Source organism: Gobio gobio (assembly GCF_949357685.1).
Source record: "Gobio gobio genome assembly, chromosome: 2".
NCBI classification, from domain to species: Eukaryota; Metazoa; Chordata; class Actinopteri; order Cypriniformes; family Gobionidae; genus Gobio; species Gobio gobio.
The window spans coordinates 18,890,082-18,909,921 of NC_137098.1; the positions used below are offsets into that span (position 1 = coordinate 18,890,082).

At 38.6% G+C, this 19,840-nt stretch overlaps 1 protein-coding gene across 2 annotated transcripts in view; it reads right to left on the minus strand.

Annotated features, from left to right (window-relative positions):
- Window positions 1-1,088: 1,088 nt before the first annotated feature.
- The window catches only part of LOC307142473 (E3 ubiquitin-protein ligase TRIM21-like), a 35,084-nt gene continuing 16,332 nt past the window's right edge, over window positions 1,089-19,840 (minus strand). Inside the window, exons 4-8 of one of the 2 annotated variants that reach the window (XR_013818480.1) lie at window positions 6,470-6,703; window positions 6,230-6,371; window positions 2,968-2,994; window positions 1,628-2,745; window positions 1,089-1,298 (exon numbers count right to left, since the gene is read on the minus strand). Coding sequence is in view for 1 of the 2 variants with exons in the window: in XM_079843387.1 (XP_079699513.1) it covers window positions 2,189-2,745; window positions 2,968-2,994; window positions 6,230-6,371; window positions 6,470-6,703 (960 nt within the window). In the remaining variant the exon portion in view is untranslated. Of the gene's footprint in view, window positions 2,746-2,967; window positions 2,995-6,229; window positions 6,372-6,469; window positions 6,704-19,840 lie in introns of both variants that reach the window. The other variant, XM_079843387.1, reaches the window with a different exon arrangement.

Genomic DNA, 19,840 nt, shown 5'->3' on the forward strand with positions numbered 1-19,840 from the left:
TTTTATTGTTGGGTTTATTTTGTAATGTTCAGAGTTTTTTTTTATTTTTTTATTATTATTATTATACGCTCGTAATGATGATTGACAGGACTAAATGATCTGGCCTCCTTCTGAACCTATGTTTGGAACTTTTACTGTTTTTGTTTTCCAGGATTATAATAACCATAATTCTGATAAATTAAAGTTTATTTTTAGGGTTGTTTGGCGATGATAAGGTTAATGTTTCTTTGATAAGGAACAGCAAAACGTTATTTTAACTGCATCAAAATCATGGGGACAAAGTGAACGTGATAATATTGTCATGATAAATATAATCTCACCTAACATGACCCTGATGCAACTTCTACACAGAATCAATCATTCATTCGACTCCCGTGGCTGCCAGAAAACCCAAAATAACTCAGTTAGGAGTGTCAAGGACTGGCTGACTCATCATTTCTCAGAGTAGTTTGCTTCTTGAAGTCTTTAGAGACGCTCAGATGCTGACATTTCAAAAGCTTTCATCTTGAGGCATTGTCAGGATTTTTCCTCAGCAGTCTTATCAAACCTGACGCAGATTTTTCCCCATTCAAATGTTAAAGTCAAGCACGCATTTCAGAAAGTGACTAATACAATTTTTAAGATAGATATAATAATTTTCTTGCAAATATTCAGCACTCTTCTCCACTCTCTGGAATAATCAAAGCAATTCGCTCTCCTGGCCTGCTTTTGTGATTTACATGGACAACAATACACAATGTAAAATATGTAAATATCTTGAGTTGTCCATGAGTGCATGGATATACAGTCTCTTCCTATTAGTACCTATAATAAATAATAATAATCAATTATGTCAATATAGAAAATGAGAAAGTGAGTCTTAATGTAAAAAATGAATTCCATGACGATAATAATACCTGTTTAGCAATCATGTTAAAAAAAACAATCCTCTCTGATGATAACTGTTCAACTTAGAACAAATGTTATGACTATAAATCATCTATCAGGTGCAGTGTTTTGACAATCAAAAAGCTGCAAATCAAAAGGTAGCTATTTTTCCTCTTCATTTGCCATATATGATTGGAGATATCAAAAGCAATATCTGGATAGAAAGCACAAAACACACATTGTTTTTATTTTATTATATTTATATAACATCATTTATTATAATTATGAAAGGACTTCCCATCAACAATGACCCTAGAGAAAACTTTCTGCATTTTTTCCATAAAAAAACAAACAATTTTGTATGATTTATAAGCTGTTTTCCTCGAGGTCCCCACAAGGTCAAAAAGCAAGTTTAATAAGTTACAGGTAAACTATGACAGACAGACAGACAGACAGACAGACAGACAGACAGACAGACAGACAGACAGATAGATTTTTTAAGAAAAAGTTACATTTAGAAAGTTTATTAAAATATAGGCATTTTTAAATGTAATATAAATGTCACCAGATGTACAATGTAACCCTAACCCATTTTTTTACGTTCTGTAAATTCTTCAAAGTAACATATCAATAACAGTGTCAATGAAAATAATATTATTTAAAAAAATAAACCTTCCGTCCAATTTGGTATGATTTATAAGCTGTTTTCCTCGAGGTCCCCACAAGGTCAAAAAGCAAGTTTAATAAGTTACAGGTAAACTATGACAGACAGACAGACAGACAGACAGATAGATTTTTTAAGAAAAAGTTACATTTAGAAAGTTTATTAAAATATAGGCATTTTTAAATGTAATATAAATGTCACCAGATGTACAATGTAACCCTAACCCATTTTTTTACGTTCTGTAAATTCTTCAAAGTAACATATCAATAACAGTGTCAATGAAAATAATATTATTTAAAAAAATAAACCTTCCGTCCAATTTGGTATGATTTATAAGCTGTTTTCCTCGAGGTCCCCACAAGGTCAAAAAGCAAGTTTAATAAGTTACAGGTAAACTATGACAGACAGACAGACAGATAGATAGATTTTTTAGTAGAAGTAAGAAAAAGTCACATTTAGAAAGTTTATTAAAATATAGGCATTTCTAAATGTAATATAAATGTCATCAGATGTACAATGTGACCCTAACCCATTTTTTTACGTTCTGTAAAGTCTTCAAAGTAACATATCAATAGCAGTGTCAATGAAAATATTATTATTTAAAAAAATAAACCTTTCGATCCTCCTTTGTTTCAAAATCAAGATTTGCCCTTTCTCTCACACAGAGATGTCAGTTTGATTGACAGCACAAATGACCAATGGACTTGAGTTGTTCCCGTCTTTGTTGGGATGAGGATTAAAGTATGGACGGATCGCACCATGAAAGCTGCACTTAGTAAATGTGTAAATGTGTGACAGAGTCACCATATCATAGAAGGAGACCAGAGCCTCCTCAAAGTCCACAAACACTCCCAGCTTCTGGGGTTTGGTGTTGAGATGAAGCTGGACTGGAGGGTCTTCAAAAGCTCCATACATGTCTTGACCGCAGAGCACGATGGCCCAGTAACCATCGCTGGGTTTGTAGGAGACTTTCCCTTTCCTGTTTGCATCTTCTCTTATCACCCCCAGTTCCCAGCTCACCTTCTTCCCCACCTCCACGACCCAGAATGCTCTTCCCGACGTGATGCAAGGCTTTCCCAGGACTCCTCCGACCAGGTCGAACTGTTGTGGGCTGCCTGGTATGTTGTGGTTTTCTCCAGTACCGCTCACCTCTTTGCCATCTCTAGACAACTCTAATTGTGGATGTGCTGTTTCTGCATCCAGAGTTATGTCCACTGAGCAAAGACAAGTTTCTCAGTTACTGAATGTTTGAGAGCTTCATAAGCCTAGGTCAGGATTTATTTGGCAACACTTTACAATAAGGTTTCATTAGTTAACATTAGTTAACTGCATTAGTTAACATGAACTAACAATGAACGATACTTTCAAAGCATTTATTAATAATGTTAATTTCAACATTTACTAACACTTTTGTTAATAATTATTTATAAACATACCTGAAAAGCTATGAATTCTTCTAATTTCTGTAATGAGAACAGATAAGATCACAAAACAAATCATGACAACAGCCTTACATTTACAAGTCCTGAGACAGACACACCATGAATATCAGATTTAGTTTATACACCATATTCATATGATAGATCAATGTTACTCTAAAATACATTAAATAATACCATGGTATTGCCATCTATACCACTGTCCACCTCTCTCTCCTTAACACATTATATGAGTTGTCATTCATGACTGTACACCCTTGTGAAAAATAAGTGTGTTTCATTTTATTGAATGCACACTCGAGTGTAGGCTACTTCAAGTCTTTTTAACGAATTTGTTTGCCCATATAATCTTAAGATATTTAGGTTAAGCTTATTTGGCCTGCTGTCTACTGATGAGGGGCTCGATGAAGCAGTTTCAAATCGAGCTCTGATATATCCCAATAGTGACTAAATGATTACGTAGGGCAAGGTACCTAAGATAAAAGTGGAGTTTGGGGAGGTGGTGGGATGCTGGAACATCTGAGACTAAGGAGAGGTAAGCACTAAGCAGCTGTTTATATACTCTGGCTGTTGGCTGTTGATTGGAAGATTAGAGGGGCTCGCTCCTCCCTAAATTACGTTTGGAACTTCACAAAGTATATAAAAAAAACTGTGCATGTACATAATATGATATTAAATACCTAAAGAGAGTAAAAAATATATCTTAAATAATTATGTTTTAATAATCTTTTGTTGTGCTTTAAAGAATTACATTTATTAATATGTGTTGACTAACAGGCTAAGGCCAGATTTACTAACAGCTTGCGTCAATAGCAGCTTTTATTAAGTTATATGTCATTGTGGTTATGGCTTTTGAATTCATTTTGAATTAGTTAATAGTCATGTGCCCAAACAAGTAAAGTTATAACATGATACCTTTGCAAATCGTTAGCTAATGATTAATTAATGCAGACAACTGAAAGTTGAAATGCATGGCTTCAATCATTGGGGTAACTAACATATGAATTTACATTATTAGTTAATAATATGTTATTAAGGAATTAATACAATATGACACATTTAACTAATAACAATTTAATGATTACTTAATCTAATAATCATATAGAATCTTCATTAGTTGATTAGTAGATTAAATCATCAGCTGTGCTCGCGTCTCCAGACTCAGGTATAGAGGGTATGCACGTGACGTCACCGATGGCCAGAGTGACTGAGTTTACGCCCACTGAGTGGCAAAACGACTGAGTGGCAGCACATTTTCAGCGTGAATACCGCATAAAACACAAAACACATCTACATCTGGAAAGAGCTTTGAGATTGACTTTACAATAAATCTGAGGTATATTTTTTTACAGACTGCTGAAAGCCACAGAAAAGAGAAGCAAATGGATCGCTGCAATTAACAGAAACAACTGGACTTCAGGCAGCAAAAGTGAGTTTGCTGTTATCATTTTTTGCCAATATGGTGAATTTGGGGGTAAAATCATACCATATATCGTCGCTGCCCGATGAAACTCACATATGTCCAAAACGGTTACTTTTCAGGAAGTGAAAAAAAACACCGTATTTCAAAAGCAGTTGAATGTAGCGTTGTCATACTTGGTACGGCATCTTTACATGTAACCATATTCTTGCCAGTGTAATGATATAATCTACATTTGACCAAAATTTAGTTTAAATGGACATACGTGCATATTTTACAGTAACGGTGGTCGATACGCGTTCTTCCGATCATTAATTAGAATGGCCAAGTCGCGTTTCATATTGACAGAGGAATACGCTCAGTTTATTAAATAGCCTACGTCTTAGTTTATTAAATACGCTTAGTTTATTTAATATTAATTATAATATTAATTATAAATGTATTAAATGTCTCTTGCAAACTATGAAGGGACAATGAATCAATACACTGACATGGTAATGCTAGACAGATACTTTGTTTGTACAGTCCTACCGTAATTTTGTCACTCCTAGACGTACGTCTGGCGTCAAGGGGGAAACGTTTACCTCGATGAAGGAAAGTCATTGTCTCACCAGGCTATGTTTATTTGGCAATGTATTACAGAAAAGAAGAGACCGGCAAGATCCTTCCAAAGGGCGGGAGATACGCGGCGTGATTGACAGCTTTGACACCAAATGTATATACGTGAAAATCAGATGACATGATTTCACAACTTTTCATTGGCCATTTAGATATGTGAAGCATACTGTATACGGAAATGAACCTGGACATTAAATCCGTCGAAAAATCTCAAAATCGGCAAAATGGACATACGTGGTTTTCATCGGACAGCGACGATATATTGTATTTTTTATATTGTATTGCCAACTCATCAATTAAATATTTAGAAACTTATATTCTGTATAAATTGGATGTTTTTAAACAAACACTGTACAGGTTTTAGGGATGGACGATATGACGATATACATGGGCGACATTTGACTCTAGAGTTACGTTTTTTTATTGTAGGCCCTATTTTGTATTTATATAAAGCGTTCACAGGCAAATTTGCTTTATGTATCTCCCCAGCATTGAAATCAGGCACAGAAAACACGATTCCTGGCTGCAATTTAATATCCATTCATCACTGGATCTTTGGTAAGGAGCACTAAAACCGTTCGTTTAAACTGATACTGTTTTACTCGTGTTTTTGCAGTTTCCCCTTTTAAACCCAGTCACACAACAGCTCTTCTGCCACTCAGTCCGGCTGATGGTGTGTTTTCTGGTGGGAAAGTGACATCAATGCATACCCTCTATTCGGCCGGCCAAAAAACCCTGGACGCTGGCCACTCAAATTTGCATGGTTAAACCTCAATTTTATGAAGCGACACAAGTGCTTTGTTTGCACAACAAAATAATAATAATTGACCACGCTATTTTTGAACATATTGACCTGCAATCCAGTAGGGGGAGCACCACGACACATGGGTGTTGTGTTGACTCAAGACCAGATGTTTTTTTCTGTGAATCTGCTTTGGATAATATTATTTTGTAAATGTAGAGGTCAATTACATTTTTTTTTGTGTGAAAACAAAGCACTTGCGGGTTGAGTTAAACTCAGTCTCGAGGGTCCAACCCGGCCTGCGAGGGGCGATGGGGGTAGATGGCAAGCAGGACAGGGCCGGGAGTCGTGAGAATGGTGCGAAGCCGGTGGCCCGATTGATAATGAGCGTCACCTGCATGCCTAACCTTGCTACAATCAGCAATAACAATAGGGAATGTTTGCTAATTACATCACAACTTTCAGACATAATCACTCACCAACAGTGCAAAGCTGATCCAGGCGAGTCTCAATCTCATCTAATAAGTCTGCCTTTAAGTTTCTCATTGTGCCAAAGTTTAATTCAGTGTCAAGGGAAACCATCCAGTCATCTTTGAACTCAGTTGGTACAGACGGATAAGACTGGAAAAGGGACAAAACATGCGTTAAACATTTATTAGATATATAATAGTATTATTTGTATTTGTCAAATATTAGTCTGTATTTCATTATTAACTGACCTGGAGGAATAAAATGTCATCTTCCTCATTCATAGTGCAACTCAAAAAGTTGATGGCCTCCTTATACTTGAGGATGTCTTTTTGTATTTGTTGTGTCTTCTCGTCCATCTCCTTCTCCAAACACCTCCTTCCGTCCTCCAAAGGAGCCAGAAGCACCTGCTCTGATCTCTTCACAGACTCCATCACTGCAGCAAACACCTCCTTTATCTCCTGCTGCTCTCTCTCTATCAGAGCCTGTGAAGAGTGGAGGCATATTAAACACAAAAGACAAGCATATTTTGATCTGGAAAGCTCTAAATAATTTCTTAGTCCAGTGGCCGTATTCACAAAACATCTGAAAGTAAAAGGCTAAAAGTAGCTCATAACTTGCCAATTTAGCAGAGAAACTACATTTTACAATATTATTAAATTTAAATATTTAAAATATTAATAATAGTCCTATTTTTTTGCTCTAAGAGTATTACACAAAGCATTTTAGCGCTAAAACCAGCTCCTTAATCTGTGAAAAGTTAGGGGTTGTCAAGAGGACTCCTAAGTCACTAAGACCAAATCACAAACAATCCAAAAATGGATGTCCGCCTCAATAGGCGATATAACCTTGGGTGCTGAGCCTTTTCTTCATAAATGCAATCAATATTTTGATATACAGATAGGTTATATCTGTATATCAGCCTTGTGGGCAGCTCGGGTGATCGAAAAGAGTTCGGATTCCAGCTTGTGAACTTTGCCCGATCCCATCCCACCTTTCTCTCTTCCACTTAGTTTCCTGTCTACTCACTGTCCTAAATACTGTCCACTGCAAAAAATAAATCTTTGAAAAAATAAATAAATGTGCGATTACCTGTGGCAGTTGTTTTCACGAGTTCATACTTGTGATCGAATAGAATAAAAGAGTAAAATAAGTGTATTTGGCGTGTCCTGGGGGCTGGGAATAGGAGCCAGCTAATAGTGAGGAGTTAGGGAGGCGGAGGGATGTGGAAACTGTCGATGTAACTAGGTGAGTCGGCTGTGTTTATGTGCCTCCTCTCAAGCTGATTAGATAGATAATTTGAACGTGCTCCTCCTGAACTGTTTATAAAACATAATTTGTCACTTGACTTCTGCAGCACTTCCTGGTTCTACGTCAGAGTGCCGGCTTTGTTTTAGCCAGCTCCTGCATCAGCATCACACACATGCTTTATGGTGCTTACGCGAGCAGCGTCGGCCAATACAGAGCCGACGTTCTGATGTAGAACCCGGAAGCACTGCACTGCGGTTACAATGTAAACAGCGTAGGACACTGACACAGAAGAGACAAAATTGTTGAATAAAGTAATTATTTTATAGAGAGCTCTCGGATTTCATTAAAGGTCCTGTTCTTCGTGATCCCATTTTTCAAACTTTAGTTAGTGTGTAATGTTGCTGTTAGAGCATAAATAATACCTGTAAAATTATAAAGCTCAAAGTTCAATGCCAAGCGAGATATTTTATTTAACAGAAGTTCCCTTTCAAAGCCTACAGCGAACGGCTGGTTAGGACTACATCCTGGTATTTCCTGCTTTAATTACGTCAGTAGAGCAGTTTGTCGACTAACCTCCGCCCACAAGAGTACGCGAAAAAGGGGGCGTGGTCTTGTTGCTCCCGCGTGGAGAATAGGAAGTGTTGCGTTCGGTTGCGTTTGTATGTCGCCATGCCGTCGAGACGCTGTTATTTTCACCCCGGAGTCAAGTCACCTTTGTTTGGCTTCATTGAGCGCATGCATCCCCGTTATGGTGAGAGGCGTGACCTTTCCGGTAACGTGCGCTCTGCGTGCACTAAGCTGCTGTCGAATCACAACACGGGAACCGCTGCCACAATCAGAACTCATTACGTATTTCTGAAGGAGGGACTTCATAGAACAGGGAAATCTGTCAAGCCGTTTTGAGGACAGTGAAAACAGCAGTATACAGATAAGTAAATTGTGTGAAAAATACTGTGTTTTTTTACACGCGAAACATGAACACATGTTATATTGCACACTGTAAACACAATCAAAGCTTCAAAAAAACACGAAAAACGGGACCTTTAAAAATATCTCAATTTGTGTTCCGAAGATCTTACGATTTTGGAACGACATGAGGGTGAGAAATCAATGACAACATTTTCATTTTTGAGTGAACTAACGCAAGTTGAAAACTGAAAATATAAAAAAAAATATTACAAATATTAATAAATAGAGCGAGGGGAGAAACCATTTTTTGTTCCAGCACACATCTGTTTTAATATGTGTGTTTCTTGGAAACCAGCTGGGAGATAGATTTGGATTTGTCCATAACATACACATATGCATTTCTCCTCTTGTAGACTTGTGCTTTTAAATCACTAATTCTAAACCGAAAGTAAAATGCGCACGGCCGCTCTGGCATTTATAACGGTGCGGAGTAAAGCAAAGTTGAGCTTCAATAGGAATGAACTGAAAACGCACATGTGGACATGCACCATTGTTCCTGATGAAAAACACAACAACAAAACAGTACAATGAAAAACTCAAATTGCTGCTTTTACATTTCACTTTGAAATCAAATCTTCCGTGATCATCTTGTCATTCAGCTCTCATGATAAATGAAATTTGAATAAATGACTCTCGTTCGGCTCACGCTGTTTTTAATTGTAGTGTCTGTTCTGTAACTGAACTAAATGATTTTATAACTATAAAACAAATCAATACTCGTTGCGTCTGAACACCGGTAACACCAGCAACACCGAATATCGCAGCAAGCCTAATATGATGTAATGTTTATTCTCATTGGACGGTTGCTACAGCACCCTTAGGCAATGTATAAAAACTAATTTACGAAAAGTAAAAGCAGGAGAGGTTTTGTGAACAGGAATTGGCTGCATGTTAATGACTCTTTCCATATGCCTTTGTCATTTTCAAATTACAATATGATACATACCTTGCTTGCTTGTTACATATACATGCAACATTTTGTAACAGACGGTTATCTCTTAAAGGAACATGCCGACTTTTTGGGACTTATCCCCCGGAGTTAGATAAGTCCATACATACCATTCTCATCTCTGTGTGTGCCATAACTCTGTCTGATGCACCCACCGCTAGCTTAGCACAAAGACTGGTGGTAAACGGCTCCACCTAGCCAAGGAACTTTGCTGCCGTACCATGGGTGCAGCAGCGCAATGATATTACACAGCACCTGAAAATAGGCTTACTTCCGTCAACATAACCAACATGCTTGCACAGAGAGCGTGCTGGGGACTATTTTCAGGCGCTGCGTAATATCATTGTGCTGCTGCACCCATGGTACGGCAGCAAAGTTTCTTGATTACTACACAGGAATGAGAGTATAGTTCCTAGCCATATTGGTCTAGAAAATCCCAACTCAATGTTCCCACTTCAGTTTCGACCTGATATGATCTGGGCGTTGATGCTTCTCCCCAGACTAGTCCAGTGGTCTTCGATGTCCTGATCCACACTTTCTGTCCAGGTATGATGACTGGTAAATCTTTCACTCTGTGTCTAGATTTGAATGTTTCATGTTGTTTCTCTTTTAACATCCTGTCTTTCCTTCTGAACATTTTCAGGTCCGGCCATATCTTGGCATGAGAGATTTAGGTGGAAATGGGATTGTTGACCTTATTCTCCTCCCCGTCAGGAGATCTTCAGGTGAGATCCCAAAAGCTAATGGAGTCGATCTGTATGCCAAAAGAGCTTTCTGAGGGTCTTGGTTCTTTCTCAGCATTTGTTTTACTTTATGCACAGCTCATTCTGCCTCTTCATTGCTCTGAGGGTATCGTGGACTACTTGTGACATGTTCAAAGTCGTAGTCTCTGCAAACTCACAAGATGCAAACTGGACCGTTATCTGTCACCATTGTTTCCGGTATTCCAAACCTGGCAAAGATGACCTTCAGCCTCTCCACTGTTTTTGCTGTTATGAGTTTTGGGAAGTTTGCAACCTCAATGTATCTGGAGAAGTAGTCAACCACGACCAGATATTCTCCTTCCCATTGAAAGATATCAGCTGTGACTCGTTGCCAGGTCTTGCTGGTAAAGGTGTTGGCATCAATTGTTCAGTTTTCTGCTGTGAATGCTGACAGCAGATGTCGCATCTCTCCACTAACTCTCTTACGTCTCTTATAACATCAGGCCACCATTTAGATTGCTGTGCTCTCACAATGCACTTCTTCATTCCTTGATGACCTCTCTCTGCATGGGTTTTGGAATCAGAATCTGTTTTTCTTTCAGTAGAATCCCATTCGCACTGACACTGTTTTCTGATGTTCTGGCCAGCTTTTTTGTGTATACCGTTTTAGTTGTTGGCAGGTTAGATCCTTTTTCTGTATTTCCTGAATCTGTTTCAGTTTTGGTTTTGTTGCAGGGATTTGTTGAACTATGAGATCCACCAAAACTTTGCACTCATCCTCCAATGTTTCGTTGTCTGTTGATTTTTCAGGTCCCGATTGGCGCTAGTGACAATGCATCAGCAGTGACAAGTTGTTTTGTTAGAGTCAGCAGATAAGGTGAAAACTTCCCTACGTAGTTATCCATTCCCATGAAGTGTCTCACTCCTTCCACCTTTTGTGGCTCAGGCATGTTGAGAATGACTTTAATCTTGTCCTGGTCCGCTTCGATCCCTTGTGTGTTTATTGTATGGCCTAGGAACTTCACTCTATCGACAGCGAACACACACTTGTCATTCAGCGTCAGTCCAGCTTTTTCAAACTTTTCAACACCTCACACAGTCTCTCATTGTGTTCTTTCTTGTCTTTTCCAAACACTATGATATCGTCTGCATGGCAAAGTGCTCCAGTCATTCCTGCAATGATCTGTGAGATTCTGAGCTGTAAATTCTCTGGGGCCGAAGATATCTCAAAAGGAAGACGCCATAAGCAGTATCTCCCAAAGGGTGTAATGAATGTTGTTAGTGGCTCAGAGTCTTCTTGTAAGGGTATTTGCCAGAACCCAAATGTGGCGTCTAATTTTGAAAACAAAGCTGCTATCTCTAGCTGCGCTAAATTCTCATCCACAGCTGGCAGTATGTGTCTTTGCACACATTCTCATTCAATCTTGTGAGATTGAAACAAATCCTGATATTGCCTCTAGGTTTTGGCACAACAACCATTCCTGCACTCCTTACTTTCTCCACAAGCGGCAGTGGTACCCGTTGTGGGGTTGAGTCAAATTGATGCTGTAGCTGCCCTCTAATTTCCCAAATCCCAAGAAGACTTTGCGGAACATCGCCTTGTACTGCTCTCCCGGTTCATGTAGGTTGGCTTCCTGTTGCAGTAACTGTAATCTTTGAATTGCAGGCAGTCCCAGCAGTGGCATCACTAAATCTGTGACAACATATATATCCAGCCGGATTCTCATTTTGTCCTTTTGCAGGCATGCACTGAATGTACCCATCACTTTCAAAGGATTACTGTAGGGGCCCAAGATTATCTTTTTGGAATCTTTGAGTTTCCCTTGTTTTTCAGCTGAATACATAGATCCTGGAATCGTTGTGACTGCTGAACCTGTATCCATTTTAAAGGTAATCGGTTCTTTATTCTCCAGGACTTTCTGTTGCCACATATTCTCATTTTTGGGTATGGATCGCTCCCAAGAAAGCAGACTCGTATGATCTGTCAACAATCACTTCAAGTCTTTGAGCTGACCAGCATTAAAAAAATAAATAATTTCTTCATATTCTGCATTCTGATTCTCTGATTGGCCAAGTCTTCCATGGGTGCTGTGGAATTTTCCCTCATCTCTTACAGGAATCCATCCGTTTTATTATCTGAGCTGCATTATAAGTACTTTGCGTTCTCTCAGCTGTCCCCTCTGCTCTCTGCAATGTAATTTTTGCTTTAGACGTTCTCTTTGTCATGACTGTATCAACGTTCACTTATTTCACTTCAGACTTTTCTTAACTTATTATTGGCTGCTAACGTTTTATTTCCTCATTTTGTCCGACCTGAGTTATCATTTTATCAAATGTCAAATTCTAGTTGCGGTTTTTCAGAGAGCTTTGCATCTTTTATGCCCACTACAATACCATCTCTGATCATTTCTTCATGGAGGTCGCCATATCTGAAGTGTTCCGTGATAAAACTCTCTGCTGATTCACCAGGCTATTGTAATCTGCTTTTGAATTTTGTTCTCTCATAAATTACATTATGTCTGCCAATAAAGTGCTCACTTAAAGCCTTCTTGACTTCTTCATATCTCTTTTTCTCTTCCTCACTTAGGGGTAATGTATTTATAATATTGTCACTTTTCTCCCCCATAATGTAAAGAAGCGAGTTTACCTGGTAGGGTTTATCTGCAAGGCCCGATGCTACCCTGAATCCCTCAAAGCGGTGCATCGCACTTGTGCACTCTTTCTATTTTCTTTCTTTCTTTCCAGCAGTCCGTGTGCAGTATCACTCTCTTTTCTCACTCACTTCTTTGTTGTCTTTGCTGGTTGTTGAAACCGCTTCTGACACCTTGTAACAGCTGGTTATCTCTTAAACTCTGAGGTGAAACATCAGGACATGCAAACAGCTCAGTAACTGAACATTCATTTTTATTATTCTTCTCCTATACACATCTCTCTATATCCTTTACTGAACTGGAGTGCCCTCTAGTGTCCAGTGGGTTCCACTACATACTTCAGCCATAAATAAATTATAAATGTTCGCTAGATTATGTTCATAACCTATCTAGCGATGTATGTTTATTCTGAAATATAATTTAAAAAATGGTTTGTATTTTTAGTAGTTACGTATGTGTAGTGAGTTGGCTCACATGATATAAGCTTTGCACTTCAGAACTTCCGTTAAGGCAGCATAGTGAGTATCGATGCTCCCTGGCTTTCACGGTGCATTGGGGGACTTTTTAGGGAAGTACGTTTCAGTGCACTGGAAGGATTTAAAATGGCCAACTCCCTGATTCGACTACCGAACTAGGGAGCTGATTCTGACACACCCAAAGCAACTGGTCTGGGTGTGCAGGTTTTACCAGTCCACCAGTTACTGGGTTGAAACAATAACTTTTTTTGGATAAACCACATATTTAGAGTTTTAGTAACAAGTAGGTATGCTTAAGAACAACTGTTTTTTCCACTTTATTTCTGAAAGTGTATGTGAAATAATCTGTATGTATTCATGGTGTATTCATATAATCATGGTGACACTGCAATTGTTTCATTTATTTGTTTGTTGCTTAATATTATTAAAGTATCTATTTCAGATAATCCCTGCCCCTAAATGGCATTTAAAAACAAAGTAAACTGTGATTGAACTGTGACATTCTCGTCCTGCCTATATCATCCCAAAGTTAAATGTCTGTCTATGTGACACTACCCAGCAAACATTTGGACGTTTAATGACGTTTCCCTCCGACACGTCCCGTCATGGTTGAAAAATAGTTCCAAAATGATTTGCATGATCTTTGCATATTCTTCTTTACAAGGGACCTGACTTCAAGATGAATGTGAATACTAACGTTGCCGCTTGTCTTTATCTCATGTGGTTTGATGGACGTGTTGATGTTTGTATTGTCACTGAGAACATTCGCTTGTCCTTATCTTGTGTTGAAAACATGATTCTTCAAAAAAAACAATTCTAATTCACCTGTGTGGCATGTCTTTGAAAACCCAAACAAACACATGCAGACTCCACACAGAATGGCTATATTACTATTTTAAACTGCCATTAGCTTGGTTGTTTTGTCAACTGTTTATACACAGTATACAATGCATAGTGCCAACTACTTAAGTGAATGACATTACTTGTAGCCAAGTATTGTGTCCCATACTCGGAATGTGTGCTTTGCATTTCACCCATCCAAGTGCACACACACACACACACACACACACACACACACACACACACACACACACACACACACACACACACACACACACACACACACACACACACACACATACACACACACACACACACACAGCAGTGAGTATTGAAAACACACACACCATGAACCCAGAGCAGCCGTTTTTTGCTGTGGTGCCCAATCGCTCCGATTGGGGGTTGGGTTCCTTGCTCAAGGGCAACTCAGTTGTGGGTAATGAGAGTAGGAGAGAACCCAGCTAAATGTCCTGTTTGTACTAAGACTCGAACCCATGACATTCGGGTTACAAGTCCGACTCTCTAACCATTAGGTCACAACTGCCCAAAATCTGCTCGGTTAATCTTTAAAAGATTGTGATTTCTATTCAAACACCCATGCTATCTTATTCCTGAATGACAATGTAACAAATGGGTCAAAATGCTCTAGGCACCATAAAAACATTCCCCCTTTGGTCAAACTTGATCACCGGCCCAAAGAGTTGCAAACCACCTCTCTGCAACCACTGTTATCACCTCAGCTCTCCTGAACGACCTTAGAAGAAACGATGTCTGGAACCCTCAAAGACAGCACAGGAGACCAGACGGCACTAGACATTTGGTCAAAGACTAGAGACAAACTTCCAATACACAAGGACATTGACTCCATTTTTACTCACAATCAATCTGTCCCAACTTTATATAGTATTTCTCCTGCTTTTTATGCATGTCCTTATTTTAAATTAGCCTAGTTATGATTCTTTAGTTATGTTAGTGCAACTCCAAATGCTGATATCCAAAGATTATGTATTATTGCTTTAATGTCTTCAAATCCCCCTCTTGCTTGGTATCAAAATAAACCTCTTTTCATTTTAGAATTAATGGTGTATATGTTTTGATTAAAATGCATCATAGTATGTCTGCCATGCCAAAACTGCACAAATTATCCATGCCACCATGCAAATAGGGATGAACAAAGACTTTCTCCTGGTCATCTTTGATTGGTCACCTCACCAAATGGGTGTGAACTGATAGGGCCTTTTAGAGTTCCCTGATTAGGCACATCTTTGCTCAATCTCTTTTGAGACACCACATTTCCTCCTTTTTCTGAAGTCAAACGAAGTCAATGCAAGTACCCGTTCACAACCTTTAGATGCGTTTCTCAGTCATTGTGCTCCTTTTAAGGTTGACCTGATTCTTTGATGTTTCTCGTAGGTTGTGGTTAACTGACTGTACTCTTGCCATTCTCTTCTCTCTCTCTCTCTCTCTCTCTCTCTCTCTCTCTCTCTCTCTCTCTCTCTCTCTCTTTTGCTGTACTTTTCTTCACTTTATTTATTTTGTATATAATCTTTGCTTAGTTAAGTTGTGTGTGTAGCCTACCCATAGTATTGTTTATTAAACTATTATACCTATGCTTCATTGCCTCTGTGTTTGTCGCTCACAAAATCAAAGTCTTGATCTACATGCGATTACCCTGCTAGTACTTTATACCAGGGGTTTTCAAACTTTTTGTGTGTGTGGACCACTATTTGTAATCAAAAAAATTTGCGGACCACCTCATAACACACATAATAAAATATGTCTACACACAGTCCTGAATTAATCCGCACCTCTAAATAGGCTTACTAGCACTAAAACTAGTCATCACATCAGTACAACTGCTTGTTAAAAGAATGTTTACTGCACACAACGGCTGCCACATATTTAATTTATTTATTCTGGCTCATAGATGCATCCGACTCACTGTCAATCTCTTAATTTTTTGTAACTTCTGCCTCTGTCTCTTGTCTCTTCAGAGAACCTGTTGCTATCCACCGATCCATAACGGCACTGAACTTGAACGTCACGGCTGAGCGCCACTAGCCTATTTTAGTAATCGCACAATAACTTGACAATTTAATACAAATGTTATATCAATATAGGCCTACATATTTTTACTTTTTAATTTTTTTATGGGAATTTCCTGGCAAAATGAAGGTAAAAAAATATTATTTTATTTTATTTTGCCTTTCCACGGACCACCTGCAGTACCCTCACGGACCACTTGTGGTCCGCGGACCACAGTTTGGGAATGACTGCTTTATACAGTCGGAAAATGTTATTATTTCTTGGCCAGGAATAATTTATTTTCTAGAATTGATAACTGATTCCGGTGTGTGTCGAACTGAATAAATAATTGTAATATTAATTCTGCTACAGTCAATTCTAAAACGAATCCAAATATTTATAATTATATAAATATTATAATGATTATAATCATTGTTGTAGCAAATTAGCTCAAAAGGGAAATATGTATAATTAATTAATTAATAATAATTAATTACAATAATTCAAATTATCACAGAAGTATTGGTAAAAGAGTTTATAGTTCATATATAAACACTGTCTATGGTACTGATGAAAATAGAGTAAACCACCTTTTGAAACTAACTTGAAGCTTCAAATAAAGATTGTGTCAATTACATTGTTACACCAGCAGGTGGCGACAAGTGGCTGTTCCAAATTTTTGTCATTGAATCATTCATTCAAGAGATTTGTTCAAAAACGAATTGAAGTAATGAAATAAGTTAAGTCTTTATTAGTCTCAGCCTCAGATGTCACGCCCACGGACCGTGGTTGAACGCCTGATGCATATGACACACTTATCTGGAAACACTTCAGGAGTTTCAAAGTTGTCATCTGATTGAATGAGTTCTACAGGATGTCCACGAGACGTGTGTTTTGCGTTCTTTAACAGTCCGCCGGGAAACAAATGCCGTGACGCCAAACCCCCTCAGAATCAGAATTTTTATAACAATTCCAAGTATAGGGACCGGTTCTCGATGCCCAATACTAACAATGTTGCTACCAAACATTCTCGAGCGCTCTTTAGTTCCTACTAAATTGTAACATGGCGTGCCTTTCACTTGCCCATCTAGTATTGATGGTCATTGCAAAAACTGTCATGCAGATCGGCTGAGGATGGGAACCAATGATGGTGAATTAAAATTTTACTGTAACTGTAATCATAGCCGCGAGCGAGATGATTGACAGGACGATAGCGGAGGCACAAGCGCAAGATCACTTTTGTTAATAACAAAAAACACAAACCACAAACTGAGGGCACGATTGCAAAATGCAATATTAATTTTATACAACAGTTCAATAAACAACAATTGGTCATTTTTTACAGTTTTGCTCTATTTTTCCAACAAAAATAGATTCAAACAAAGGATAGGTTTCGTTCTCAAATAATTCACCGTTTTTGAACAGGTTAGAACGAATTAGTTGAATGATTTTAGAATCCACTCACGCCGCCAACTATACTGGCAGTTTATGGTTTCATAGGCCTTGAATTATTTCATATTTCTATAATTTAAATATTATATTTAGAACATAAATCTAAAAGTCTAATTAGATTATTTAGGCAATTGTAATTACTGTGTAAGTGGATTTTGATAAATGGTAAGATGGATTTTGTTGATACTGATTTCATTTCATTCTTATAACAGCCATAGTGTATCGTGGTAAATAGTGTAATGACTTAAAAAGAGTGTCAACAATATGTAACTTTACTTTATAAGAGGTGTGCCCTAAAAAGTAAGCATGCAATTTTGAGAACACCAAGGAAAGAGCACGTTCTTTAGTCTGTTTGGATACTTCAAACACAAGTTTGCACAGTCTGTTTGGTTTACCTGTTTAGCCTAGGCTACACGTTAATAACGTGCGTTTTGTCCGACTCATAGCGCGTCCTCAACGCGTGATTCACCATATAAGCGCGCGATCTTAACGTGCGCTCTGGGGTCACGCAAAAATAGCAAATCACTCGTCATGCTTTTTAATATAAAAACCCATCGCCGTTTTCCTTGACCCCAAAGCGCACGTTAAGAACGCACATTTTTGTGGTAAATCACGCATCAAGGACGCGCGTTTTGCTGTAAAATTGCACGCTTTTGACGTGTCAATGAGCAATCAGACACCCGCCCAAGCGTATATGAACGCTTTGGCTTGCCACCGGCGCCAGGCGCGCCCACTCGCGATATTCCATTATTATCCAAAATTCTATTATGGAATCTTATGAGGGCGCCTACTCTAGCCTGTTAGTCCTCTAAAATGTTAAATAATATTGAGGAAATACAGAAACTATTTAGAAACGCACAACAGTCGCTTTGACGCCCCCAAGGTGCTGCGCCCCTATGCGCCGCATATAAAGTGCATACCCAATTTTTGCGCCACTGTTTACAACTGTGACAATGAGCTCTTACCAGGACCAACTAAATGCTGGATTTTCAAAAGCATGTTAAGTTTGCTGTTCCATTGTTGCAGTAAACTTGCACAACGTTCTTAAATTAATAATTTATATGCACACCGGTCTGTTATTGTAGGGACATCGACTTCACATTTTCACGCCCCTAACGCCCGTTTCACACATACTCCGTCTGCAGTGCGTATGCGGTGCGTGTTGCGTTGCGTATGCGGTGCAGGAGCAGCACGCGCTGTTGTGCTTTCATATATGCTGCGTTTGCAGCACGCAACTGATCCGCGGTTGTACCACAAACACAGCATTTATTCATTATTATTTTCATTTCAAATCCAAAAGTTGTTACTGAACATGGCTTGTCAGAATTGCAATTCTCTTTGTTTACACTTTCATAGATGTCACGTTTTAACGTAGTACATTTAAACAACGTTTTATTCAATTCATTACTTTATATTTATATAGCCTATATAACTTTATATAGCCTATAGCCTACTTTAGCTCACACAAGTGACAAAACATTGAAATATAACTTATAGCCTATAAACATTTTAAATTAGAAACTTACAATAGAAACAGCCGACTCTCGTCTTCTCTTTCGTTTTTAAACCCTTTTAAAAGCAGGTCATAAAGACCTTTTTGTTTTTCCACCTCCAGGAACGTACGTGCTCTTCATTATTTCAAATTTTTTAACCTAAATGCCAGGTAAGGTGTCGTTTCCTTGCTTTACCCGAGAAAAAAAAGCCATGTGTTGACTTTGAAACAGAGTAGGCCTATATTTTAAATGACATACATCTGTGGTAAAATTACTAGATTTTCGTGTCAGTACATGTTTATTTTAAAGCGAACATTGTGCTGTCACTTTAATTACGCAGTGCAGCACAGCAAAAAATAGACTCGGTACGGAAACGATCGCCGGACTGCTGCAGACGCAACGCACCTGGAACGGACTGACGGACAGCATCCGCGCGCAGTGTGAAAGCTGTAATCCGTTAACATGGGTACGGAAAAAAATACGCACCGCATACGCACTGCAAACGGAGTATGTGTGAAACGGGCGTAAACATGATGCGGAACAAAACAAACTGTGATTGGTTGCATTACATGTCAGTCAAACGTCCTCTTGGGCGGTCCTTGACCAATGAAAGCTGCGAAAGAGTCCAGACAGAAGGTCTGGCTATACACTCTAAAAAAAAAAGGTTCTATATTGCACCAAAAATGGTTCTTGGCTCGTAATCATAGGGGAACCTTTTTTAGTGCTATATAGCACCAATTTTGGTGCTTCAGTGGTTCTTCAGCGGTTCTTCAGAGGTTCTTCAGCGGTTCTTCAGCGGTTCTTCAGAGGTT